This window comes from Galleria mellonella, unplaced genomic scaffold, assembly GCF_026898425.1.
Source record: "Galleria mellonella isolate WM207_F2 unplaced genomic scaffold, CSIRO_AGI_GalMel_v1 utg150, whole genome shotgun sequence".
Taxonomy (NCBI): Eukaryota; Metazoa; Arthropoda; class Insecta; order Lepidoptera; family Pyralidae; genus Galleria; species Galleria mellonella.
Window position 1 is genome coordinate 1 of NW_026442002.1, and position 27,766 is coordinate 27,766.

The following is a 27,766-nucleotide window of genomic DNA, read 5'->3' on the forward strand; positions in this document are numbered from 1 at the left end:
ATACTGCCGGACTCCTACCGGCTAAAAACCACATGGCATTCCCTCGCCGCGCCTTTGTGTTGGGGACCCGGGTTCCCTTGCGTAGTCCACCGGGATCCCAACGGCGTTGGCCCGCACCGGCTCGCGGGCCCCGACTCAGTTTGGGGCGGGTACGAGATGTTGAATACCCACCCCCGTCTAGGGGAAGCGCGCGCGGGGATGCGCGCGCGACTTCCCAGGGCCATGTTGGTATGGGGTGGGACTGCCCCCGCAGTCGTCACCCCGGCCCTGTGGCGATGTAATTATCGCCGGAGAGGAGGGCGGGACTACCTGCCCGTTTCCATCTCCTCTCCCTCCACACTCACCCGGCCTGCTGGGTTCGGCAATTTCACCGGTTGCTTCTTACGCTTCTTAGGAGGAGTGCAGGCCTTGGACCCCACCCAATGGTCCGACGGCCGGCCCTGCGCTGAACACACAGCGCACTTTGGGTCGGCCGCGCACATCGCCGCCTTATGGCCTTCGTTTCCGCAGCGGTAACATAGACCGCTGCGGTCCTGCTCATGACTGCAGGATGCCCGCACATGTCCTTCCTCCAAGCAGCGGAAGCACCGAAGCGGCCTCTGCCGCAGGAGCTCTGCTTTCGCCGAAACCCAGCCTATACGAACTCGGCCGGCGACCGTCATCTTCTTAACTGCTTGCAATGGAGCTTTAACCCAGCAAGTGCCCACCCCAGATCTAGTACGTCGAACCTCTCCGACTCGCACTTGGTCCACCTGACAGCCGCCCTCCCGGGCAACCGCAGCGACCACTTCCTCCGACGTAACACTGTCGTCCAGGCCCGATATCCGCATCTCCGCGGACTTTACGGGCCTGGAGATTTTGGCCATATTCTCCGGGATGAACTCCCGGAGCTTCGACGCCAGAACGTCGGCCTTCTCCGCGCCATCAGCACCTGGAACCTCTAGAACCTTACCGCCGGTGATCGCGGTGCGAAACCGCATATCTTCGATCCCCAATGCGCGGAGATCGATCCTTCTCTTGGCCTCCGCAAGGACATTCGCATACGCGACACCCTCCCTTTCCGCCTCCGGGTCCAACGTAATAATAACCGCCGCGGAGCGAGGCGGTTTTAGTTTAGAAGGCGAGGGTGCGCTCGTCTTCTTTGCCTTCTTCGAGGGGGCCGAACCGGCTTTCGTCACCGGAGGGTTGACAGCCACAGGCTGCCCTTCGGGAACACTGACGGTCTTGCCCCGTTTTCCTTTTACGACCGTCGCCCAGGAGGACACGGTCGCCTGCACAGGTGGCTGAGCGGATGTTGTTGCTACCGACTCGGGCTGTCCAGAAGGCGCCGGTGTGACGGGCGTCTTCTTCGCCTTCTTTTTCTTGGCCCGACCCGTTTCTGACTGGGGAAGAGAACCCCGGTCGCCGACTCTAGGGGGGTCGGGCACATCTGACGCCATTGTTCCAGCCTCTGGCAGGGTTTGCGTGGAGACCGCTGACGCAGACGACACCTTCTCAGTGGAGGGGAGAGCAGAGATCATCTCTTTCACCTCCTTCATAAGCGTCCCTACCATTTGGCGGACGATTCCGCCGACGTCCCTCATTATTTGAGCGCGGAACGCGCTCGCCTCACTCCCTACGACAGGGACAACATCCGCCGAGATACCGGCATTGGCCGCTGGCTTGGCAGCTGGCTTGGCAGCACGAGCCTCGGCCAACTGCCGACGCAGGTACTCGACTTCCTGCTCAAGTCTCAGGTTCTTTGAGACCAGTGGAGAGACCGACGTCGGAAATAGATCCCCCTCCAAGGTGTCCACAACCTGTGTGATCCCGGCCAAACCCTCTTTCAGGGTCCTTATGGTGGTCCCTTTGAGGTTCCCTGCCTTCTTCACAACATCAGTGAGAGCATCCGCTTGCCGGTGGACGAGACACTTCGCCCTGCGGATTACCTCCTCGGCCACTTTATTCTTATTCTCGGCGGCGGCAGTGGCAGTGGCGCCAGACGCCGTCGGCCTATCCGACTCCGACAGTATATCCGACGCTTCATCCCCTGAGGAGAAGAAGTCACTCTCATGATAATCCAGGGCCGTCGCTGGAGGTAATCCAGACTTGGTAGCACCCGCCCCAGGGACCGCTCCGGTTACATCGTCCTCAAAGAATCGGTAGCTGAACTGCCGCCGACATTCCTCCTTCTTCCTTGTGCGAGAACTTGCTCTCGACCCCACTCTAGGGCTGCCGGACCTTTTGCGGGCGGACTGGACATCGCCCTCATCCTCAACTATAGAGTCTGTGTCAGACTCAGCAATGTGTCTTTTACGCCAGGAGCGGAGACCAGACGTGGACGGCAACGGTTCCATTTCCATCTCCTCAGTTGGGGTTGCACACGAGCTCGACCGCGTAGACCCGCAGTCGATCTCGCCCGCAACCGCTCTCAGCAGACTATGGCGAGTACGACGACGACCTAAGAGACCAACATCTTCGCCCAGTACTACCGAACACTCTTTCAGGAGTTCTAGCCCCGACTTCTTACTTTCTACGCCCTTCTCAGGCACCAACTTCTCTCCGCCCTTCTCAGGCACTACTTTCTCACCGTCCTTCTCAGACACGACATCAATTTTGGGTTTTGTTTTTGTTTTTGATATTTCCATACTTGTTCCCACGAGTATGGGGGAAAGGTTTCACACGCAGGGGAGCCCCCTGCTTCTGCGTGCGGCCTACATACAACGGGGTGCGGCAGATACCCCGAGGTTGGTGCCCTTGCGGCCGATGATACTCCACCGACCCGCCCGCGGCACAGAACACGCTAACCGAACTTATGATGTCCGGTAGCGTGCACCGCACAACGAACTATGCATCGCCAGGCACCGAAGCTTACACAAGAGGATTTTTATAGAGGTTTACTCCTCGCGGCCCAGGCGATTAAGCCAAGGCCCCCGTCCCCTCACTCCGGTGCGAAACATGACCACACCTTCGCGAGGGATTACGGTTTTTCGGCGGTGGCACTGAAACCAGCCCGATTGCGCAACGAAGCACTCACCGGGCCCGCCGACCACTCCCACTACGAGAAGTCGCGGAACAAAACCCGCCCCCAACGAAAACACGACAAACCCCATAACTTGGGCTCGCCGCTCACCACCTCTGTCGGAATATTAGCCGTCGGTAAGTGAGATCTCGACAGCGAGAAGTCACTTACCGCCGTTGCCCAGGATGCACCAGGCCCCAGCCATTGTCAGCCACCGTTCCCGCCGGACGTATCCGCACCAGGACAAGTGACCGTACAATGAGCCAGGGCACTCTTGGAGGTTTTCCGACCCAGACCCTAACCTAACCTAACCTAACCTAACCTAACCTAACCTAACCTAACCTAACCTAACCTAACCTAACCTTTTTTTTTTTTTTTTTTTTTTTTTTTACATGTGGAAAATGCGTCATGCAGAGACACACCCCCGGGGGAGGGTGTGAATACTGCCGGACTCCTACCGGCTAAAAACCACATGGCATTCCCTCGCCGCGCCTTAATGTTGGGGACCCGGGTTCCCTTGCGTAGTCCACCGGGATCCCAACGGCGTTGGCCCGCACCGGCTCGCGGGCCCCGACTCAGTTTGGGGCGGGTACGAGATGTTGAATACCCACCCCCGTCTAGGGGAAGCGCGCGGGGATGCGCGCGCGACTTCCCAGGGCCATGTTGGTATGGGGTGGGACTGCCCCCGCAGTCGTCACCCCGGCCCTGTGGCGATGTAATTATCGCCGGAGAGGAGGGCGGGACTACCTGCCCGTTTCCATCTCCTCTCCCTCCACACTCACCCGGCCTGCTGGGTTCGGCAATTTCACCGGTTGCTTCTTACGCTTCTTAGGAGGAGTGCAGGCCTTGGACCCCACCCAATGGTCCGACGGCCGGCCCTGCGCTGAACACACAGCGCACTTTGGGTCGGCCGCGCACATCGCCGCCTTATGGCCTTCGTTTCCGCAGCGGTAACATAGACCGCTGCGGTCCTGCTCATGACTGCAGGATGCCCGCACATGTCCTTCCTCCAAGCAGCGGAAGCACCGAAGCGGCCTCTGCCGCAGGAGCTCTGCTTTCGCCGAAACCCAGCCTATACGAACTCGGCCGGCGACCGTCATCTTCTTAACTGCTTGCAATGGAGCTTTAACCCAGCAAGTGCCCACCCCAGATCTAGTACGTCGAACCTCTCCGACTCGCACTTGGTCCACCTGACAGCCGCCCTCCCGGGCAACCGCAGCGGCCACTTCCTCCGACGTAACACTGTCGTCCAGGCCCGATATCCGCATCTCCGCGGACTTTACGGGCCTGGAGATTTTGGCCATATTCTCCGGGATGAACTCCCGGAGCTTCGACGCCAGAACGTCGGCCTTCTCCGCGCCATCAGCACCTGGGACCTCTAGGACCTTACCGCCGGTGATCGCGGTGCGAAACCGCATATCTTCGATCCCCAATGCGCGGAGATCGATCCTTCTCTTGGCCTCCGCAAGGACATTCGCATACGCGACACCCTCCCTTTCCGCCTCCGGGTCCAACGTAATAATCACCGCCGCGGAGCGAGGCGGTTTCAGTTTAGAAGGCGAGGGTGCGCTCGTCTTCTTTGCCTTCTTCGAGGGGGCCGAACCGGCTTTCGTCACCGGAGGGTTCGCAGCCACAGGCTGCCCTTCGGGAACACTGACGGTCTTGCCCCGTTTTCCTTTTATGACCGTCGCCCAGGAGGACGCGGTCGGCTGCACAGACGTTTGAGCGGAGGTCGAAGCCACCGGCTCGGGCTGTCCAGAGGGCGCCGGTGTGACGGGCGTCTTCTTCGCCTTCTTCTTCTTGGCCCGACCCGTTTCTGACTGGGGAAGAGAACCCCGGTCGCCGACTCTAGGGGTGTCGGGCACATCTGACGCCATTGTCCCGGCCTCGGGCAAAGTTTGCGTGGAGACCGCAGACGAGGACGACACCTTCTCTGGAGGGGGGCGAATGGAGATCATTTCTCTCACCTCTTTCATAAATGTCCCTACCATTTGGCGGACGATGCCGCCGACATCTCTCATTATTTGAGCACGGAATGCGCTCGCATCACTTCCTACAACAGGAACACCGTCTGCCGAGATACCGGCCTGGGCCGCTGGCTTGGCAGCTGGCTTGGCAGCACGAGCCTCGGCCAACTGCCGACGCAGGTACTCGACTTCCTGCTCAAGTCTCAGGTTCTTTGAGACCAGTGGAGAGACCGACGTCGGAAATAGATCCCCCTCCAAGGTGTCCACAACCTGTGTGATCCCGGCCAAACCCTCTTTCAGGGTCCTTATGGTGGTCCCTTTGAGATTTCCCGCCTTCTTAACGACGTCGCTAAGAGCATCCGCTTGCCGATGGACGAGAAGTTTCGCCCTATGGAGTACCTCCTCGGCCACTTTGTTCTTGTCACCGGCGGCAGCGGTGGCAGTGGCGCCAGATGCCGTCGGCCTGTCAAGCTCCGTCGGTTTGTCTGACTCCTCATCTCCGGAAGAAAAGAAATCACTCTCGTGATAATCTAAGACCGTCACTGGGGGCAGACCAGATTTGCCAGCGGCTGTCCCTTCATCTTCGAAAAATCGGTATGTGAATTGCCGACACTCCTCCTTCTTTCTAGCGATCGAACTGGCTCTCGATCCCACTCTAGGGCTGCCGGACCTTTTGCGGACGGATTGGACATCGCCCTCATCCTCGACCGTGGAGTCCGTATCGGACTCGTTAAGACGCCTTTTGCGCCAGGAGCGTAGTCCAGATGTGGACGGCAACTGCTCCGTCTCCATGCCTTCATCAATTGGGGATGCGCACAAGCTCGACCGCGAAGACCCGCAGTCGGTCTCGCCCGCAACCGCCCTCAACAAGCTGTGACGAGTGCGACGGCGACCTAACTCCACAACATCCTCGCCCAGTACAACGGAGCACTCTTTCAGAACCTCCACTTCCGACTTCTTTTACTAACACCGCCCTTCACGGGCACCGACATCTCTCCGCCCTTCGCGGGCACCGACTTCTCACCGTCCTTCTCGGACACGACATCAATTTTGGGTTTTGTTTTTGACATATCCATACTTGTTCCCACGAGTATGGGGGAAAGGTTTCACACGCAGGGGAGCCCCCTGCTTCTGCGTGCGGCCTACATACAACGGGGTGCGGCAGATACCCCGAGGTTGGTGCCCTTGCGGCCGATGATACTCCATCGACCCGCCCGCAGCACAGAACACGCTAACCGAACTTATGATGTCCGGTAGCGTGCACCGCACAACGAACTATGCATCGCCAGGCACCGAAGCTTACACAAGAGGATTTTTATAGAGGTTTACTCCTCGCGGCCCAGGCGGTTAAGCCAAGGCCCCCGTCCCCTCACTCGGGTGCGAAACATGACCACACCTCCGCGAGGGATTACGGTTTTTCGGCGGTGGCACTGAAACCAGCCCGGCTGCGCAACGAAGCACTCACCGGGCCCGCCGACCACTCCCACTACGAGAAGTCGCGGAACAAAACCCGCCCCCAACAAAACACGACAAACCCCATAACTTGGGCTCGCCGCTCACCACCTCTGTCGGAATATTAGCCGTCGGTAAGTGAGATCTCTAAATAGCGAGAAGTCACTTACCGCCGTTGCCCAGGATGCACCAGGCCCCAGCCATTGTCAGCCACCGTTCCCGCCGGACGTATCCGCACCAGGACAAGTGACCGTACAATGAGCCAGGGCACTCTTGGAGGTTTTCCGACCCAGCACCCCAACCTAACCTAACCTTTTTTTTTTTTTTTTTTTTTTTTTTTTTTTTTTTTTTTTTTTTTTTTTTGGAAAATGCGTCATGCAGAGACACACCCCCGGGGGAGGGTGTGAATACTGCCGGACTCCTACCGGCTAAAAACCACATGGCATTCCCTCGCCGCGCCTTAATGTTGGGGACCCGGGTTCCCTTGCGTAGTCCACCGGGATCCCCAACGGCGTTGGCCCGCACCGGCTCGCGGGCCCCGACTCAGTTTGGGGCGGGTACGAGATGTTGAATACCCACCCCCGTCTAGGGGGAAGCGCGCGGGGATGCGCGCGCGACTTCCCAGGGCCATGTTGGTATGGGGTGGGACTGCCCCCGCAGTCGTCACCCCGGCCCTGTGGCGATGTAATTATCGCCGGAGAGGAGGGCGGGACTACCTGCCCGTTTCCATCTCCTCTCCCTCCACACTCACCCGGCCTGCTGGGTTCGGCAATTTCACCGGTTGCTTCTTACGCTTCTTAGGAGGAGTGCAGGCCTTGGACCCCACCCAATGGTCCGACGGCCGGCCCTGCGCTGAACACACAGCGCACTTTGGGTCGGCCGCGCACATCGCCGCCTTATGGCCTTCGTTTCCGCAGCGGTAACATAGACCGCTGCGGTCCTGCTCATGACTGCAGGATGCCCGCACATGTCCTTCCTCCAAGCAGCGGAAGCACCGAAGCGGCCTCTGCCGCAGGAGCTCTGCTTTCGCCGAAACCCAGCCTATACGAACTCGGCCGGCGACCGTCATCTTCTTAACTGACTTGCAACGGACCTTTAACCCAGCAAGTGCCCACCCCAGATCTAGTACGTCGAACCTCTCCGACTCGCACTTGGTCCACCTGACAGCCGCCCTCCCGGGCAACCGCAGCGGCCACTTCCTCCGACGTAACACTGTCGTCCAGGCCCGATATCCGCATCTCCGCGGACTTTACGGGCCTGGAGATTTTGGCCATATTCTCCGGGATGAACTCCCGGAGCTTCGACGCCAGAACGTCGGCCTTCTCCGCGCCATCAGCACCTGGAACCTCTAGACCTTACCGCCGGTGATCGCGGTGCGAAACCGCATATCTTCGATCCCCAATGCGCGGAGATCGATCCTTCTCTTGGCCTCCGCAAGGACATTCGCATACGCGACACCCTCCCTTTCCGCCTCCGGGTCCAACGTAATAATCACCGCCGCGGAGCGAGGCGGTTTCAGTTTAGAAGGCGAGGGTGCGCTCGTCTTCTTTGCCTTCTTCGAGGGGGCCGAACCGGCTTTCGTCACCGGAGGGTTGACAGCCACAGGCTGCCCTTCGGGAACACTGACGGTCTTGCCCCGTTTTCCTTTTACGACCGTCGCCCAGGAGGACGCGGTCGGCTGCACAGACGTTTGAGCGGAGGTCGAAGCCACCGGCTCGGGCTGTCCAGAGGGCGCCGGTGTGACGGGCGTCTTCTTCGCCTTCTTCTTCTTGGCCCGACCCGTTTCTGACTGGGGAACAGAACCCCGGTCGCCGACTCTAGGGGTGTCGGGCACATCTGACGCCATTCTCCCGGCCTCGGGCAAAGTTTGCGTGGAGACCGCAGACGAGGACGACACCTTCTCTGGAGGGGGGCGAATGGAGATCATTTCTCTCACCTCTTTCATAAATGTCCCTACCATTTGGCGGACGATGCCGCCGACATCTCTCATTATCTGAGCACGGACTGCGCTCGCATCACTTCCTACAACAGGAACACCGTCTGCCGAGATACCGGCCTGGGCCGCTGGCTTGGCAGCTGGCTTGGCAGCACGAGCCTCGGCCAACTGCCGACGCAGGTACTCGACTTCCTGCTCAAGTCTCAGGTTCTTTGAGACCAGTGGAGAGACCGACGTCGGAAATAGATCCCCCTCCAAGGTGTCCACAACCTGTGTGATCCCGGCCAAACCCTCTTTCAGGGTCCTTATGGTGGTCCCTTTGAGATTTCCCGCCTTCTTAACGACGTCGCTAAGAGCATCCGCTTGCCGATGGACGAGAAGTTTCGCCCTATGGAGTACCTCCTCGGCCACTTTGTTCTTGTCACCGGCGGCAGCGGTGGTAGTGGCGCCAGATGCCGTCGGCCTGTCCAGCTCCGTCGGTTTGTCTGGCTCCTCATCTCCGGAAGAAAAGAAATCACTCTCGTGATAATCTAAGACCGTCACTGGGGGCAGACCAGATTTGCCAGCGGCTGTCCCTTCATCTTCGAAGAATCGGTATATGAATTGCCGACACTCCTCCTTCTTTCTAGCGATCGAACTGGCTCTCGATCCCACTCTAGGGCTGCCGGACCTTTTGCGGACGGATTGGACATCGCCCTCATCCTCGACCGTGGAGTCCGTATCGGACTCGTTAAGACGCCTTTTGCGCCAGGAGCGTAGTCCAGATGTTGACGGCAACTGCTCCGTCTCCATGCCTTCATCAATTGGGGATGCGCACAAGCTCGACCGCGAAGACCCGCAGTCGGTCTCGCCCGCAACCGCCCTCAACAAGCTGTGACGAGTGCGACGGCGACCTAACTCCACAACATCCTCGCCCAGTACAACGGAGCACTCTTTCAGAACCTCCACTTCCGACTTCTTTTTACTAACACCGCCCTTCACGGGCACCGACTTCTCTCCGCCCTTCGCGGGCACCGACTTCTCACCGTCCTTCTCGGACACGACATCAATTTTGGGTTTTGTTTTTGACATATCCATACTTGTTCCCACGAGTATGGGGGAAAGGTTTCACACGCAGGGGAGCCCCCTGCTTCTGCGTGCGGCCTACATACAACGGGGTGCGGCAGATACCCCGAGGTTGGTGCCCTTGCGGCCGATGATACTCCACCGACCCGCCCGCAGCACAGAACACGCTAACCGAACTTATGATGTCCGGTAGCGTGCACCGCACAACGAACTATGCATCGCCAGGCACCGAAGCTTACACAAGAGGATTTTTATAGAGGTTTACTCCTCGCGGCCCAGGCGGTTAAGCCAAGGCCCCCGTCCCCTCACTCGGGTGCGAAACATGACCACACCTCCGCGAGGGATTACGGTTTTTCGGCGGTGGCACTGAAACCAGCCCGGCTGCGCAACGAAGCACTCACCGGGCCCGCCGACCACTCCCACTACGAGAAGTCGCGGAACAAAACCCGCCCCCAACGAAAACACGACAAACCCCATAACTTGGGCTCGCCGCTCACCACCTCTGTCGGAATATTAGCCGTCGGTAAGTGAGATCTCTAAATAGCGAGAAGTCACTTACCGCCGTTGCCCAGGATGCACCAGGCCCCAGCCATTGTCAGCCACCGTTCCCGCCGGACGTATCCGCACCAGGACAAGTGACCGTACAATGAGCCAGGGCACTCTTGGAGGTTTTCCGACCCAGCACCCCAACCTAACCTAACCTAACCTAACCTAACCTAACCTAACCTAACCTAACCTAACCTAACCTAACCTAACCTAACCTAACCTTTTTTTTTTTTTTTTTTTTTACATGTGGAAAATGCGTCATGCAGAGACACACCCCCGGGGGAGGGTGTGAATACTGCCGGACTCCTACCGGCTAAAAACCACATGGCATTCCCTCGCCGCGCCTTTGTGTTGGGGACCCGGGTTCCCTTGCGTAGTCCACCGGGATCCCAACGGCGTTGGCCCGCACCGGCTCGCGGGCCCCGACTCAGTTTGGGGCGGGTACGAGATGTTGAATACCCACCCCCGTCTAGGGGAAGCGCGCGGGGATGCGCGCGCGACTTCCCAGGGCCATGTTGGTATGGGGTGGGACTGCCCCCGCAGTCGTCACCCCGGCCCTGTGGCGATGTAATTATCGCCGGAGAGGAGGGCGGGACTACCTGCCCGTTTCCATCTCCTCTCCCTCCACACTCACCCGGCCTGCTGGGTTCGGCAATTTCACCGGTTGCTTCTTACGCTTCTTAGGAGGAGTGCAGGCCTTGGACCCCACCCAATGGTCCGACGGCCGGCCCTGCGCTGAACACACAGCGCACTTTGGGTCGGCCGCGCACATCGCCGCCTTATGGCCTTCGTTTCCGCAACGGTAACATAGACCGCTGCGGTCCTGCTCATGACTGCAGGATGCCCGCACATGTCCTTCCTCCAAGCAGCGGAAGCACCGAAGCGGCCTCTGCCGCAGGAGCTCTGCTTTCGCCGAAACCCAGCCTATACGAACTCGGCCGGCGACCGTCATCTTCTTAACTGCTTGCAATGGAGCTTTAACCCAGCAAGTGCCCACCCCAGATCTAGTACGTCGAACCTCTCCGACTCGCACTTGGTCCACCTGACAGCCGCCCTCCCGGGCAACCGCAGCGACCACTTCCTCCGACGTAACACTGTCGTCCAGGCCCGATATCCGCATCTCCGCGGACTTTACGGGCCTGGAGATTTTGGCCATATTCTCCGGGATGAACTCCCGGAGCTTCGACGCCAGAACGTCGGCCTTCTCCGCGCCATCAGCACCTGGAACCTCTAGAACCTTACCGCCGGTGATCGCGGTGCGAAACCGCATATCTTCGATCCCCAATGCGCGGAGATCGATCCTTCTCTTGGCCTCCGCAAGGACATTCGCATACGCGACACCCTCCCTTTCCGCCTCCGGGTCCAACGTAATAATAACCGCCGCGGAGCGAGGCGGTTTCAGTTTAGAAGGCGAGGGTGCGCTCGTCTTCTTTGCCTTCTTCGAGGGGGCCGAACCGGCTTTCGTCACCGGAGGGTTGACAGCCACAGGCTGCCCTTCGGGAACACTGACGGTCTTGCCCCGTTTTCCTTTTACGACCGTCGCCCAGGAGGACGCGGTCGCCTGCACAGGTGGCTGAGCGGATGTTGTTGCTACCGACTCGGGCTGTCCAGAAGGCGCCGGTGTGACGGGCGTCTTCTTCGCCTTCTTTTTCTTGGCCCGACCCGTTTCTGACTGGGGAAGAGAACCCCGGTCGCCGACTCTAGGGGGGTCGGGCACATCTGACGCCATTGTTCCAGCCTCTGGCAGGGTTTGCGTGGAGACCGCAGACGCAGACGACACCTTCTCAGTGGAGGGGAGAGCAGAGATCATCTCTTTCACCTCCTTCATAAGCGTCCCTACCATTTGGCGGACGATTCCGCCGACGTCCCTCATTATTTGAGCGCGGAACGCGCTCGCCTCACTCCCTACGACAGGGACAACATCCGCCGAGATACCGGCATTGGCCGCTGGCTTGGCAGCTGGCTTGGCAGCACGAGCCTCGGCCAACTGCCGACGCAGGTACTCGACTTCCTGCTCAAGTCTCAGGTTCTTTGAGACCAGTGGAGAGACCGACGTCGGAAATAGATCCCCCTCCAAGGTGTCCACAACCTGTGTGATCCCGGCCAAACCCTCTTTCAGGGTCCTTATGGTGGTCCCTTTGAGGTTCCCTGCCTTCTTCACAACATCAGTGAGAGCATCCGCTTGCCGGTGGACGAGACACTTCGCCCTGCGGATTACCTCCTCGGCCACTTTATTCTTATTCTCGGCGGCGGCAGTGGCAGTGGCGCCAGACGCCGTCGGCCTATCCGACTCCGACAGTATATCCGACGCTTCATCCCCTGAGGAGAAGAAGTCACTCTCATGATAATCCAGGGCCGTCGCTGGAGGTAATCCAGACTTGGTAGCACCCGCCCCAGGGACCGCTCCGGTTACATCGTCCTCAAAGAATCGGTAGCTGAACTGCCGCCGACATTCCTCCTTCTTCCTTGTGCGAGAACTTGCTCTCGACCCCACTCTAGGGCTGCCGGACCTTTTGCGGGCGGACTGGACATCGCCCTCATCCTCAACTATAGAGTCTGTGTCAGACTCAGCAATGTGTCTTTTACGCCAGGAGCGGAGACCAGACGTGGACGGCAACGGTTCCATTTCCATCTCCTCAGTTGGGGTTGCACACGAGCTCGACCGCGTAGACCCGCAGTCGATCTCGCCCGCAACCGCTCTCAGCAGACTATGGCGAGTACGACGACGACCTAAGAGACCAACATCTTCGCCCAGTACTACCGAACACTCTTTCAGGAGTTCTAGCCCCGACTTCTTACTTTCTACGCCCTTCTCAGGCACCAACTTCTCTCCGCCCTTCTCAGGCACTACTTTCTCACCGTCCTTCTCGGACACGACATCAATTTTGGGTTTTGTTTTTGTGTTTGATATTTCCATACTTGTTCCCACGAGTATGGGGGAAAGGTTTCACACGCAGGGGAGCCCCCTGCTTCTGCGTGCGGCCTACATACAACGGGGTGCGGCAGATACCCCGAGAAAAAAATTTTCTCGAGGTAAATATACAATTGAAAAAAAATTTTCTCGAATTTCATTGAAATTTCTCTTGTTCCCGTTTCTAAATTCATAGTCTTGCTGATTCCTATAGTTATTAAAGTCTTCTACACCCCCCCACCCCTTACAACCCCCTATTGCTCTTTGCGAAACCTAACTCTAAACTAAGTCAAAAATCTTCAAAATTTTCAAAATTTTTCCAACTTTTTCGCTAGTAATCTTGTCCAGTCTTATAGTTTTCTCGTTTCCTGCAGTCGTTCGCCGCTCCCTCGCCCCCTACCCCCGAAATTCTATACACTAACCTAACCTAACTCCCCCCACTTTACCTAACTTTCCTCCCCACCTATCGGTCCTAGAATTTTTTCTATATTTTTCCCGTGCTGTGCGCTCCGCCCCGAGTGCATAGACACCACTCCCGACCCCGTACGAGCACTTTGGCGAAACCGAGGTTACCTAAGCTCTGCTAACGTTTTGTAGGTAAATATACAATTGAAAAAAAAATTTTCTCGAATTTCATTGAAATTTCTCTTGTTCCCGTTTCTAAATTCATAGTCTTGCTGATTCCTATAGTTATTAAAGTCTTCTACACCCCCCCACCCCTTACAACCCCCTATTGCTCTTTGCGAAACCTAACTCTAAACTAAGTCAAAAATCTTCAAAATTTTCAAAATTTTTCCAACTTTTTCGCTAGTAATCTTGTCCAGTCTTATAGTTTTCTCGTTTCCTGCAGTCGTTCGCCGCTCCCTCGCCCCCTACCCCCGAAATTCTATACACTAACCTAACCTAACTCCCCCCACTTTACCTAACTTTCCTCCCCACCTATCGGTCCTAGAATTTTTTCTATATTTTTCCCGTGCTGTGCGCTCCGCCCCGAGTGCATAGACACCACTCCCGACCCCGTACGAGCACTTTGGCGAAACCGAGGTTACCTAAGCTCTGCTAACGTTTTGTAGGTAAATATACAATTGAAAAAAAATTTTCTCGAATTTCATTGAAATTTCTCTTGTTCCCGTTTCTAAATTCATAGTCTTGCTGATTCCTATTGTTATTAAAGTCTTCTACACCCCCCCACCCCTTACAACCCCCTATTGCTCTTTGCGAAACCTAACTCTAAACTAAGTCAAAAATCTTCAAAATTTTCAAAATTTTTCCAACTTTTTCGCTAGTAATCTTGTCCAGTCTTATAGTTTTCTCGTTTCCTGCAGTCGTTCGCCGCTCCCTCGCCCCCTACCCCCGAAATTCTATACACTAACCTAACCTAACTCCCCCCCCCTAACTTTCCTCCCCACCTATCGGTCCTAGAATTTTTTCTATATTTTTCCCGTGCTGTGCGCTCCGCCCCGAGTGCATCCCCGACCCCGTACGAGCATCGGCTCTGCTAACGTTTTGTAGGTAAATATACAATTGAAAAAAAAATTTTCTCGAATTTCATATTTCTCTTGTTTTTCTAAATTCATAGTCTTGCTGATTCCTATAGTTATTAAAGTCTTCTACACCCCCCCACCCCTTACAACCCCCTATTGCTCTTTGCGAAACCTAACTCTAAACTAAGTCAAAAATCTTCAAAATTTTCAAAATTTTTCCAACTTTTTCGCTAGTAATCTTGTCCAGTCTTATAGTTTTCTCGTTTCCTGCAGTCGTTCGCCGCTCCCTCGCCCCCTACCCCCGAAATTCTATACACTAACCTAACCTAACTCCCCCCACTTTACCTAACTTTCCTCCCCACCTATCGGTCCTAGAATTTTTTCTATATTTTTCCCGTGCTGTGCGCTCCGCCCCGAGTGCATAGACACCACTCCCGACCCCGTACGAGCACTTTGGCGAAACCGAGGTTACCTAAGCTCTGCTAACGTTTTGTAGGTAAATATACAATTGAAAAAAAAATTTTCTCGAATTTCATTGAAATTTCTCTTGTTCCCGTTTCTAAATTCATAGTCTTGCTGATTCCTATAGTTAGTTATTAAAGTCTTCTACACCCCCCCACCCCTTACAACCCCCTATTGCTCTTTGCGAAACCTAACTCTAAACTAAGTCAAAAATCTTCAAAATTTTCAAAATTTTTCCAACTTTTTCGCTAGTAATCTTGTCCAGTCTTATAGTTTTCTCGTTTCCTGCAGTCGTTCGCCGCTCCCTCGCCCCCTACCCCCGAAATTCTATACACTAACCTAACCTAACTCCCCCCACTTTACCTAACTTTCCTCCCCACCTATCGGTCCTAGAATTTTTTCTATATTTTTCCCGTGCTGTGCGCTCCGCCCCGAGTGCATAGACACCACTCCCGACCCCGTCCGAGCACTTTGGCGAAACCGAGGTTACCTAAGCTCTGCTAACGTTTTGTAGGTAAATATACAATTGAAAAAAAATTTTCTCGAATTTCATTGAAATTTCTCTTGTTCCCGTTTCTAAATTCATAGTCTTGCTGATTCCTATAGTTATTAAAGTATTCTACACCCCCCCACCCCTTACAACCCCCTATTGCTCTTTGCGAAACCTAACTCTAAACTAAGTCAAAAATCTTCAAAATTTTCAAAATTTTTCCAACTTTTTCGCTAGTAATCTTGTCCAGTCTTATAGTTTTCTCGTTTCCTGCAGTCGTTCGCCGCTCCCTCGCCCCCTACCCCCGAAATTCTATACACTAACCTAACCTAACTCCCCCCACTTTACCTAACTTTCCTCCCCACCTATCGGTCCTAGAATTTTTTCTATATTTTTCCCGTGCTGTGCGCTCCGCCCCGAGTGCATAGACACCACTCCCGACCCCGTACGAGCACTTTGGCGAAACCGAGGTTACCTAAGCTCTGCTAACGTTTTGTAGGTAAATATACAATTGAAAAAAAAATTTTCTCGAATTTCATTGAAATTTCTCTTGTTCCCGTTTCTAAATTCATAGTCTTGCTGATTCCTATAGTTATTAAAGTCTTCTACACCCCCCCACCCCTTACACCCCCTATTGCTCTTTGCGAAACCTAACTCTAAACTAAGTCAAAAATCTTCAAAATTTTCAAAATTTTTTCCAACTTTTTCGCTAGTAATCTTGTCCAGTCTTATAGTTTTCTCGTTTCCTGCAGTCGTTCGCCGCTCCCTCGCCCCCTACCCCCGAAATTCTATACACTAACCTAACCTAACTCCCCCCACTTTACCTAACTTTCCTCCCCACCTATCGGTCCTAGAATTTTTTCTATATTTTTCCCGTGCTGTGCGCTCCGCCCCGAGTGCATAGACACCACTCCCGACCCCGTACGAGCACTTTGGCGAAACCGAGGTTACCTAAGCTCTGCTAACGTTTTGTAGGTAAATATACAATTGAAAAAAATTTTCTCGAATTTCATTGAAATTTCTCTTGTTCCCGTTTCTAAATTCATAGTCTTGCTGATTCCTATAGTTATTAAAGTCTTCTACACCCCCCCACCCCTTACAACCCCCTATTGCTCTTTGCGAAACCTAACTCTAAACTAAGTCAAAAATCTTCAAAATTTTCAAAATTTTTCCAACTTTTTCGCTAGTAATCTTGTCCAGTCTTATAGTTTTCTCGTTTCCTGCAGTCGTTCGCCGCTCCCTCGCCCCCTACCCCCGAAATTCTATACACTAACCTAACCTAACTCCCCCCACTTTACCTAACTTTCCTCCCCACCTATCGGTCCTAGAATTTTTTCTATATTTTTCCCGTGCTGTGCGCTCCGCCCCGAGTGCATAGACACCACTCCCGACCCCGTACGAGCACTTTGGCGAAACCGAGGTTACCTAAGCTCTGCTAACGTTTTGTAGGTAAATATACAATTGAAAAAAATTTTCTCGAATTTCATTGAAATTTCTCTTGTTCCCGTTTCTAAATTCATAGTCTTGCTGATTCCTATAGTTATTAAAGTCTTCTACACCCCCCCACCCCTTACAACCCCCTATTGCTCTTTGCGAAACCTAACTCTAAACTAAGTCAAAAATCTTCAAAATTTTTTCAAAATTTTTCCAACTTTTTCGCTAGTAATCTTGTCCAGTCTTATAGTTTTCTCGTTTCCTGCAGTCGTTCGCCGCTCCCTCGCCCCCTACCCCCGAAATTCTATACACTAACCTAACCTAACTCCCCCCACTTTACCTAACTTTCCTCCCCACCTATCGGTCCTAGAATTTTTTCTATATTTTTCCCGTGCTGTGCGCTCCGCCCCGAGTGCATAGACACCACTCCCGACCCCGTCCGAGCACTTTGGCGAAACCGAGGTTACCTAAGCTCTGCTAACGTTTTGTAGGTAAATATACAATTGAAAAAAAATTTTCTCGAATTTCATTGAAATTTCTCTTGTTCCCGTTTCTAAATTCATAGTCTTGCTGATTCCTATAGTTATTAAAGTCTTCTACACCCCCCCACCCCTTACAACCCCCTATTGCTCTTTGCGAAACCTAACTCTAAACTAAGTCAAAAATCTTCAAAATTTTCAAAATTTTTCCAACTTTTTCGCTAGTAATCTTGTCCAGTCTTATAGTTTTCTCGTTTCCTGCAGTCGTTCGCCGCTCCCTCGCCCCCTACCCCCGAAATTCTATACACTAACCTAACCTAACTCCCCCCACTTTACCTAACTTTCCTCCCCACCTATCGGTCCTAGAATTTTTTCTATATTTTTCCCGTGCTGTGCGCTCCGCCCCGAGTGCATAGACACCACTCCCGACCCCGTACGAGCACTTTGGCGAAACCGAGGTTACCTAAGCTCTGCTAACGTTTTGTAGGTAAATATACAATTGAAAAAAATTTTCTCGAATTTCATTGAAATTTCTCTTGTTCCCGTTTCTAAATTCATAGTCTTGCTGATTCCTATAGTTATTAAAGTCTTCTACACCCCCCCACCCCTTACAACCCCCTATTGCTCTTTGCGAAACCTAACTCTAAACTAAGTCAAAAATCTTCAAAATTTTCAAAATTTTTCCAACTTTTTCGCTAGTAATCTTGTCCAGTCTTATAGTTTCTCGTTTCCTGCAGTCGTTCGCCGCTCCCTCGCCCCCTACCCCCGAAATTCTATACACTAACCTAACCTAACTCCCCCCACTTTACCTAACTTTCCTCCCCACCTATCGGTCCTAGAATTTTTTCTATATTTTTCCCGTGCTGTGCGCTCCGCCCCGAGTGCATAGACACCACTCCCGACCCCGTCCGAGCACTTTGGCGAAACCGAGGTTACCTAAGCTCTGCTAACGTTTTGTAGGTAAATATACAATTGAAAAAAAATTTTCTCGAATTTCATTGAAATTTCTCTTGTTCCCGTTTCTAAATTCATAGTCTTGCTGATTCCTATAGTTATTAAAGTCTTCTACACCCCCCCACCCCTTACAACCCCCTATTGCTCTTTGCGAAACCTAACTCTAAACTAAGTCAAAAATCTTCAAAATTTTCAAAATTTTTCCAACTTTTTCGCTAGTAATCTTGTCCAGTCTTATAGTTTTCTCGTTTCCTGCAGTCGTTCGCCGCTCCCTCGCCCCCTACCCCCGAAATTCTATACACTAACCTAACCTAACTCCCCCCACTTTACCTAACTTTCCTCCCCACCTATCGGTCCTAGAATTTTTTCTATATTTTTCCCGTGCTGTGCGCTCCGCCCCGAGTGCATAGACACCACTCCCGACCCCGTCCGAGCACTTTGGCGAAACCGAGGTTACCTAAGCTCTGCTAACGTTTTGTAGGTAAATATACAATTGAAAAAAAAATTTTCTCGAATTTCATTGAAATTTCTCTTGTTCCCGTTTCTAAATTCATAGTCTTGCTGATTCCTATAGTTATTAAAGTCTTCTACACCCCCCCACCCCTTACAACCCCCTATTGCTCTTTGCGAAACCTAACTCTAAACTAAGTCAAAAATCTTCAAAATTTTCAAAATTTTTCCAACTTTTTCGCTAGTAATCTTGTCCAGTCTTATAGTTTTCTCGTTTCCTGCAGTCGTTCGCCGCTCCCTCGCCCCCTACCCCCGAAATTCTATACACTAACCTAACCTAACTCCCCCCACTTTACCTAACTTTCCTCCCCACCTATCGGTCCTAGAATTTTTTCTATATTTTTCCCGTGCTGTGCGCTCCGCCCCGAGTGCATAGACACCACTCCCGACCCCGTCCGAGCACTTTGGCGAAACCGAGGTTACCTAAGCTCTGCTAACGTTTTGTAGGTAAATATACAATTGAAAAAAAATTTTCTCGAATTTCATTGAAATTTCTCTTGTTCCCGTTTCTAAATTCATAGTCTTGCTGATTCCTATAGTTATTAAAGTCTTCTACACTACCCCCCACCCCTTACAACCCCCTATTGCTCTTTGCGAAACCTAACTCTAAACTAAGTCAAAAATCTTCAAAATTTTCAAAATTTTTCCAACTTTTTCGCTAGTAATCTTGTCCAGTCTTATAGTTTTCTCGTTTCCTGCAGTCGTTCGCCGCTCCCTCGCCCCCTACCCCCGAAATTCTATACACTAACCTAACCTACTCCCCCCACCCCCACTTTACCTAACTTTCCTCCCCACCTATCGGTCCTAGAATTTTTTCTATATTTTTCCCGTGCTGTGCGCTCCGCCCCGAGTGCATAGACACCACTCCCGACCCCGTCCGAGCACTTTGGCGAAACCGAGGTTACCTAAGCTCTGCTAACGTTTTGTAGGTAAATATACAATTGAAAAAAAATTTTCTCGAATTTCATTGAAATTTCTCTTGTTCCCGTTTCTAAATTCATAGTCTTGCTGATTCCTATAGTTATTAAAGTCTTCTACACCCCCCCACCCCTTACAACCCCCTATTGCTCTTTGCGAAACCTAACTCTAAACTAAGTCAAAAATCTTCAAAATTTTCAAAATTTTTCCAACTTTTTCGCTAGTAATCTTGTCCAGTCTTATAGTTTTCTCGTTTCCTGCAGTCGTTCGCCGCTCCCTCGCCCCCTACCCCCGAAATTCTATACACTAACCTAACCTAACTCCCCCCACTTTACCTAACTTTCCTCCCCACCTATCGGTCCTAGAATTTTTTCTATATTTTTCCCGTGCTGTGCGCTCCGCCCCGAGTGCATAGACACCACTCCCGACCCCGTCCGAGCACTTTGGCGAAACCGAGGTTACCTAAGCTCTGCTAACGTTTTGTAGGTAAATATACAATTGAAAAAAAAAAAAAATTTTCTCGAATTTCATTGAAATTTCTCTTGTTCCCGTTTCTAAATTCATAGTCTTGCTGATTCCTATAGTTATTAAAGTCTTCTACACCCCCCCAACCCTTACAACCCCCTATTGCTCTTTGCGAAACCTAACTCGAAACTAAGTCAAAAATCTTCAAAATTTTCAAAATTTTTCCAACTTTTTCGCTAGTAATCTTGTCCAGTCTTATAGTTTTCTCGTTTCCTGCAGTCGTTCGCCGCTCCCTCGCCCCCTACCCCCGAAATTCTATACACTAACCTAACCTAACTCCCCCCACTTTACCTAACTTTCCTCCCCACCTATCGGTCCTAGAATTTTTTCTATATTTTTCCCGTGCTGTGCGCTCCGCCCCGAGTGCATAGACACCACTCCCGACCCCGTCCGAGCACTTTGGCGAAACCGAGGTTACCTAAGCTCTGCTAACGTTTTGTAGGTAAATATACAATTGAAAAAAAAATTTTCTCGAATTTCATTGAAATTTCTCTTGTTCCCGTTTCTAAATTCATAGTCTTGCTGATTCCTATAGTTATTAAAGTCTTCTACACCCCCCCACCCCTTACAACCCCCTATTGCTCTTTGCGAAACCTAACTCTAAACTAAGTCAAAAATCTTCAAAATTTTCAAAATTTTTCCAACTTTTTCGCTAGTAATCTTGTCCAGTCTTATAGTTTTCTCGTTTCCTGCAGTCGTTCGCCGCTCCCTCGCCCCCTACCCCCGAAATTCTATACACTAACCTAACCTAACTCCCCCCACTTTACCTAACTTTCCTCCCCACCTATCGGTCCTAGAATTTTTTCTATATTTTTCCCGTGCTGTGCGCTCCGCCCCGAGTGCATAGACACCACTCCCGACCCCGTACGAGCACTTTGGCGAAACCGAGGTTACCTAAGCTCTGCTAACGTTTTGTAGGTAAATATACAATTGAAAAAAAATTTTCTCGAATTTCATTGAAATTTCTCTTGTTCCCGTTTCTAAATTCATAGTCTTGCTGATTCCTATAGTTATTAAAGTCTTCTACACCCCCCCACCCCTTACAACCCCCTATTGCTCTTTGCGAAACCTAACTCTAAACTAAGTCAAAAATCTTCAAAATTTTCAAAATTTTTCCAACTTTTTCGCTAGTAATCTTGTCCAGTCTTATAGTTTTCTCGTTTCCTGCAGTCGTTCGCCGCTCCCTCGCCCCCTACCCCCGAAATTCTATACACTAACCTAACCTAACTCCCCCCACTTTACCTAACTTTCCTCCCCACCTATCGGTCCTAGAATTTTTTCTATATTTTTCCCGTGCTGTGCGCTCCGCCCCGAGTGCATAGACACCACTCCCGACCCCGTACGAGCACTTTGGCGAAACCGAGGTTACCTAAGCTCTGCTAACGTTTTGTAGGTAAATATACAATTGAAAAAAATTTTCTCGAATTTCATTGAAATTTCTCTTGTTCCCGTTTCTAAATTCATAGTCTTGCTGATTCCTATAGTTATTAAAGTCTTCTACACCCCCCCACCCCTTACAACCCCCTATTGCTCTTTGCGAAACCTAACTCTAAACTAAGTCAAAAATCTTCAAAATTTTCAAAATTTTTCCAACTTTTTCGCTAGTAATCTTGTCCAGTCTTATAGTTTTCTCGTTTCCTGCAGTCGTTCGCCGCTCCCTCGCCCCCTACCCCCGAAATTCTATACACTAACCTAACCTAACTCCCCCCACTTTACCTAACTTTCCTCCCCACCTATCGGTCCTAGAATTTTTTCTATATTTTTCCCGTGCTGTGCGCTCCGCCCCGAGTGCATAGACACCACTCCCGACCCCGTACGAGCACTTTGGCGAAACCGAGGTTACCTAAGCTCTGCTAACGTTTTGTAGGTAAATATACAATTGAAAAAAAAATTTTCTCGAATTTCATTGAAATTTCTCTTGTTCCCGTTTCTAAATTCATAGTCTTGCTGATTCCTATAGTTATTAAAGTCTTCTACACCCCCCCACCCCTTACAACCCCCTATTGCTCTTTGCGAAACCTAACTCTAAACTAAGTCAAAAATCTTCAAAATTTTCAAAATTTTTCCAACTTTTTCGCTAGTAATCTTGTCCAGTCTTATAGTTTTCTCGTTTCCTGCAGTCGTTCGCCGCTCCCTCGCCCCCTACCCCCGAAATTCTATACACTAACCTAACCTAACTCCCCCCACTTTACCTAACTTTCCTCCCCACCTATCGGTCCTAGAATTTTTTCTATATTTTTCCCGTGCTGTGCGCTCCGCCCCGAGTGCATAGACACCACTCCCGACCCCGTACGAGCACTTTGGCGAAACCGAGGTTACCTAAGCTCTGCTAACGTTTTGTAGGTAAATATACAATTGAAAAAAAATTTTCTCGAATTTCATTGAAATTTCTCTTGTTCCCGTTTCTAAATTCATAGTCTTGCTGATTCCTATAGTTATTAAAGTCTTCTACACCCCCCCACCCCTTACAACCCCCTATTGCTCTTTGCGAAACCTAACTCTAAACTAAGTCAAAAATCTTCAAAATTTTCAAAATTTTTCCAACTTTTTCGCTAGTAATCTTGTCCAGTCTTATAGTTTTCTCGTTTCCTGCAGTCGTTCGCCGCTCCCTCGCCCCCTACCCCCGAAATTCTATACACTAACCTAACCTAACTCCCCCCACTTTACCTAACTTTCCTCCCCACCTATCGGTCCTAGAATTTTTTCTATATTTTTCCCGTGCTGTGCGCTCCGCCCCGAGTGCATAGACACCACTCCCGACCCCGTACGAGCACTTTGGCGAAACCGAGGTTACCTAAGCTCTGCTAACGTTTTGTAGGTAAATATACAATTGAAAAAAAATTTTCTCGAATTTCATTGAAATTTCTCTTGTTCCCGTTTCTAAATTCATAGTCTTGCTGATTCCTATAGTTATTAAAGTCTTCTACACCCCCCCACCCCTTACAACCCCCTATTGCTCTTTGCGAAACCTAACTCTAAACTAAGTCAAAAATCTTCAAAATTTTCAAAATTTTTCCAACTTTTTCGCTAGTAATCTTGTCCAGTCTTATAGTTTTCTCGTTTCCTGCAGTCGTTCGCCGCTCCCTCGCCCCCTACCCCCGAAATTCTATACACTAACCTAACCTAACTCCCCCCACTTTACCTAACTTTCCTCCCCACCTATCGGTCCTAGAATTTTTTCTATATTTTTCCCGTGCTGTGCGCTCCGCCCCGAGTGCATAGACACCACTCCCGACCCCGTACGAGCACTTTGTTGGCAAGCAGTCAAGGACATGACTAGAATCAATATAGAGCACCAAAAGATTTATGTAGAAGAGTTTATACCGATAAAGCAATGTTATAATTGTCTTCAATACGGTCACCTCAGGAAAGATTGCAACGTAAACAAACCGATATGTTCTCATTGCTCTTCAAGTGAGCACGAGTTCAAAAATTGCCCAGACAAAAACAACACCCAAAAAGTTAAATGTCATAATTGCTCCAAACCCAACAACAAATACAACCATAATACAGACACCAAACATAGCGCAACCTCAGTACATTGCCCCGTATTCCGGGCGATGAAAGAAACCATTGTCAAAAGAATTCAATATTACGTCTAAAAACAGTCATAAACCAATCACCATAGTACAATGCAACTTAGGAAGAGGATATGACGCCCAACAGGAATTTTTAATATACATGCACAAAAATAACATAGACTTAGGAATAATTAACGAACCCTACACCGGTAGTAGGCAAACTTTTAACAACATATTCGGATTTGAAACTTACCAGTTTCCAAAAAGTGACACGCCCGTCAAGTCTTGTATTATTACTCAAAAGAATAGATTCTCAATCCTCGGTATGTCGGAATATTCAGATAATAATACAGCAATAATCCAAATCAAATGCAACAATAGGAATATATTCATCTCATCGGTTTACATAGAACCCCGGAATAAAAGTGGTGACCCCAATGATCATACTTTAAATAGAATTCTCAACCCGCTAGAATTATTTATCAAAAAGCATCACAAAGCTATTCACATTATTGCAGGCGACTTTAACGCATGGCACAGAGATTGGGGATCCGTCATAAACAACAAAAGAGGCAACCAAATTGCTAATTTTATTACTGCCAACAACATTCATATCTGTAATACTGGCAACACACCCACATTCAAGACGATAACGCACGGTAGGCTGGTTGAATCTATTATCGATTTAACCCTTGTCACAGCCACGGATTTGGACTGTATAAAAGATTGGAAGGTCAATGACGGAGTATGCCCATCTTCTGACCACAATGCGATCGAGTATAAAATTATAACTAGTAAAAACAAAACAATAAATAAAATAAAAAATACAACATATAAATACGACACTAAAAATTTCGATTTCGATCAAAATAAAGACAAATTCATCGCAGAAATCACCAAGCAACTAAATACAGACATAAATATTAATTCATTAACAATTGAAGAACTCGAACAGTTAATCGACAGTATGACCCTAACAATACAGAAGACATGTGATAAGTTAATACCAAAAATAAAAACTAAAAGACTGGTCGCCCCTTGGTGGAACGATCAGCTTGAAGAGCTTAAAAAGAAAGTAATTAAAAATCATCATAAACTAAGAAAGCTAAAGAAACAGAACAAACCATTAGCAGAAGTAATAGAAGAAAAGAAGAAAATAAAAGGAGAATACTCAGCAGCAATTAAGGAAGCTTCCACTAGGAATTTTAGAGAATTCTGCCAGAGACAAAAGAAGGAAGACGTATGGGAAGTCACCAACCGTATAATCAAAACCAGACCACATAACACAACACCAGCTACTATGAAAACCGCACAAAACACTTATACACAAAACTCCAAAGAAACGGCATTAGCTATAATGGAAAATTTCTTCCCCGACGATACCGCAGATAGCAAACCCAGCCATATCAAAACACGCACAATAGCTAATCTAAAACCAAACACAGCACCTGATTCACCATTTACGGAAACAGAACTCATAACCGCAGCTAATGAGATGAATCCCAGGAAAGCACCTGGAGAAGATCACTTAACTGCGGACATATGTCAAATGTTCATTGCATGCTTCCCTCGATTTGTTCTTGGCATGATGAATCGCTGCTTGTCACTTGGATATTTTCCAAAAAATTGGAAGACGGCTACAATTAAAATTCTACCCAAACCTGGCAAAACAGACTACACAGACATTAAATCCCATAGACCCATAGGACTACTCAATAACTTCGGCAAAATACTAGAAAGGTTAATCATACAACGTCTCAATCATCATTTATATATCACACAACAAAATAACAATAGACAATTCGGCTTCAAAACTGGTCTCTCAACGACACACGCACTTCATCATGCCATTAACTTAATTCAATCATCAAGGAGCAATAAGGAACATGTCATCGCCATCTCCTTAGACATACAAGGGGCGTTTGACCATGCATGGTGGCCAGCCATATTAAAACGATTGATTATAACGCAGTGTCCCATAAACATATTTTCTGTCATTAAAAGTTACCTCTCGGATAGAACAGCCAAACTAAATTATCTCGACGAAACTTTATATAAAACCCTCAATAGGGGATGCGTTCAAGGGTCAGTTTGTGGGCCTACGTTATGGAACCTCATAATAGATGAACTTCTTGATATCGCGCTACCGGATGAATGTCATATGCAAGCGTTCGCCGATGACATCCTGCTCATAGTGCACAGTAAGAGCATAGATCGTTTGGAAGCATCGGCGAATCTTGCGCTAAAACAAATTAGTGCATGGGGTTCGGATGTCAAGTTGACATTCGCCCCACATAAAACGCAGATGGTGGCGTTTTTTCGACCAAAGACTGCTTCAGCGCAAATATACATGAATAGTGTCAAAATTAACTTCAGTAAACATATAAAACTTCTTGGGGTCACTATTGATTATCAACTCAGATTCGTCAAGCATATAGATAATGTAATCCAGAAAGCACGTAACGTGTACCAAATGCTACAGCGGTATATAAAGCCCACCTGGGGGGTACACCCAGAAAATGTCAAGGAAATCTATCTACACGTTATTGTACCCATCATAGCATATGCATCCAGCGTAACGATTAAGGCTCTCAATTACAAACATGTCACGCGCAAACTACTTTCTCTACAACGTGGATTTGCAATAAATATAATAAGAGGATTCCGCACGCTCCACACCGAAACTGCAATATCCCTTGCTTGCTTAATACCCATAAACGCTAAACTACTAGAGCTGGCGAACAATGAAGCGACGCGCATAAAGGGCACGTCAGAGCATTTACCACATGAAATAAAACTAGACATACCAGCACATCCATCCACATTGTTGCATCCATCCTTACGTCCAAAAATAACCTATCAAGAGATACACACCAAACAGGATTACACTCAAAAAATAACTGGTAATCAACATAAGATATTTACAGATGGTAGCAAAAATGAAAACATGGTAGGAGCTGCAGTCGTCGTGCATAATCCTGATGGGACTAAGGACACCACAAAATTTAAACTCCACTCCGCCTGCACCGTCTTTCAGGCGGAACTGTTGGCAATTTCTAAAGCCGTAGAATGGATCGCAAATAATAACATCTATACGGCCACTATATTTACAGATAGCAAATCAGGGCTCGAAGAGATTGCGAATCCCAACACCAGAAACCCGCAAGTGGTTTCGATACACCATACAATCAATAGAATTCGTGAGGAATGCAAGGAAACAAATTTTGTGTGGGTGAAAGCGCATGCAGAAATAGAAGGCAATGAGGAGGCCGATGTTGCTGCCAAAAGCGCTGCTCATCTACATAAAATACTGGATTATGACAGGTTCCCCATCAGTTATGAGAAGTACATAAATAGTCAGCGCAGCAATGTAGAAACAGAAAAATTATATACTGAAATAGATAACTCAAAATACATCAAAATACTAATACCCACATATGAACTGCTCACACAAGTAACTGATAAATTCAAACCGGACTTTGAAATAACGCAATATTTGACAAATCACGGCTATCACCGCGAATATCTACATCGTTTTTGCATAACTGACGGGGATGCGTGCCCTTGCGACAATAACTATATACAAACATTTGAACATCTTATAAAAACTTGCCCACGTTTCGTCGCAACACGTAGCAATCATGAAATTGCATCATCGATGATGAGAATAAAGCCTTATGACATTCAGGATATCATGAAATACGAAGTAACAGTAGATACATATAAAGATCATATTAAATATATAATTAGGAATCTAAAAGAATTCAATAAAACTTAATTAATGTGTATAAATGTTATAACTTTAATATTATATAAGAGAGATTTCATATACAAGATGATTTTTGTAAATAACACGATTCGAAGAGGTTGTCAGTTGGCGTAGCACAGGGTTGCTCTGTCGATCGTCGGACGCGCGGCCGGCTGAGAAGGGACCGCGCGCCCGGCGGCCGACCCTCTTTCCTTATTTAACACTGGACATTACACCCAGTGTAGCAGTTCTGTGGTAGTTATAGATGCGGCAACAGCCAACCTCAACAAATACATATAATATAATACATATATATATATATTAAAAAAAAAAAAAAAAAAAAAAAAAAAAAAAAGTACAGAG

General features: G+C 49.6%; 2 protein-coding genes across 2 annotated transcripts; both read right to left on the reverse strand.

Annotated features, from left to right (window-relative positions):
- Positions 1–3,744: 3,744 nt before the first annotated feature.
- On the reverse strand, positions 3,745–6,044 carry LOC128200072 (uncharacterized). Its single transcript, XM_052892190.1, has 2 exons — positions 5,937–6,044; positions 3,745–5,877 (listed from the first exon to the last, which is right to left on the reverse strand). The coding sequence occupies exons 1-2, from the start codon at positions 6,042–6,044 to the stop codon at positions 3,745–3,747; spliced, it is 2,241 nt and encodes a 746-aa protein (XP_052748150.1).
- A 1,724-nt stretch (positions 6,045–7,768) lies between these two features.
- Positions 7,769–10,308, reverse strand: LOC128200073 (uncharacterized). Its single transcript, XM_052892191.1, has 2 exons — positions 10,183–10,308; positions 7,769–10,112 (listed from the first exon to the last, which is right to left on the reverse strand). The coding sequence occupies exon 2, from the start codon at positions 9,431–9,433 to the stop codon at positions 7,769–7,771; it is 1,665 nt and encodes a 554-aa protein (XP_052748151.1). The 5' UTR covers positions 9,434–10,112; positions 10,183–10,308.
- Between the last annotated feature and the right edge of the window lie 17,458 nt (positions 10,309–27,766).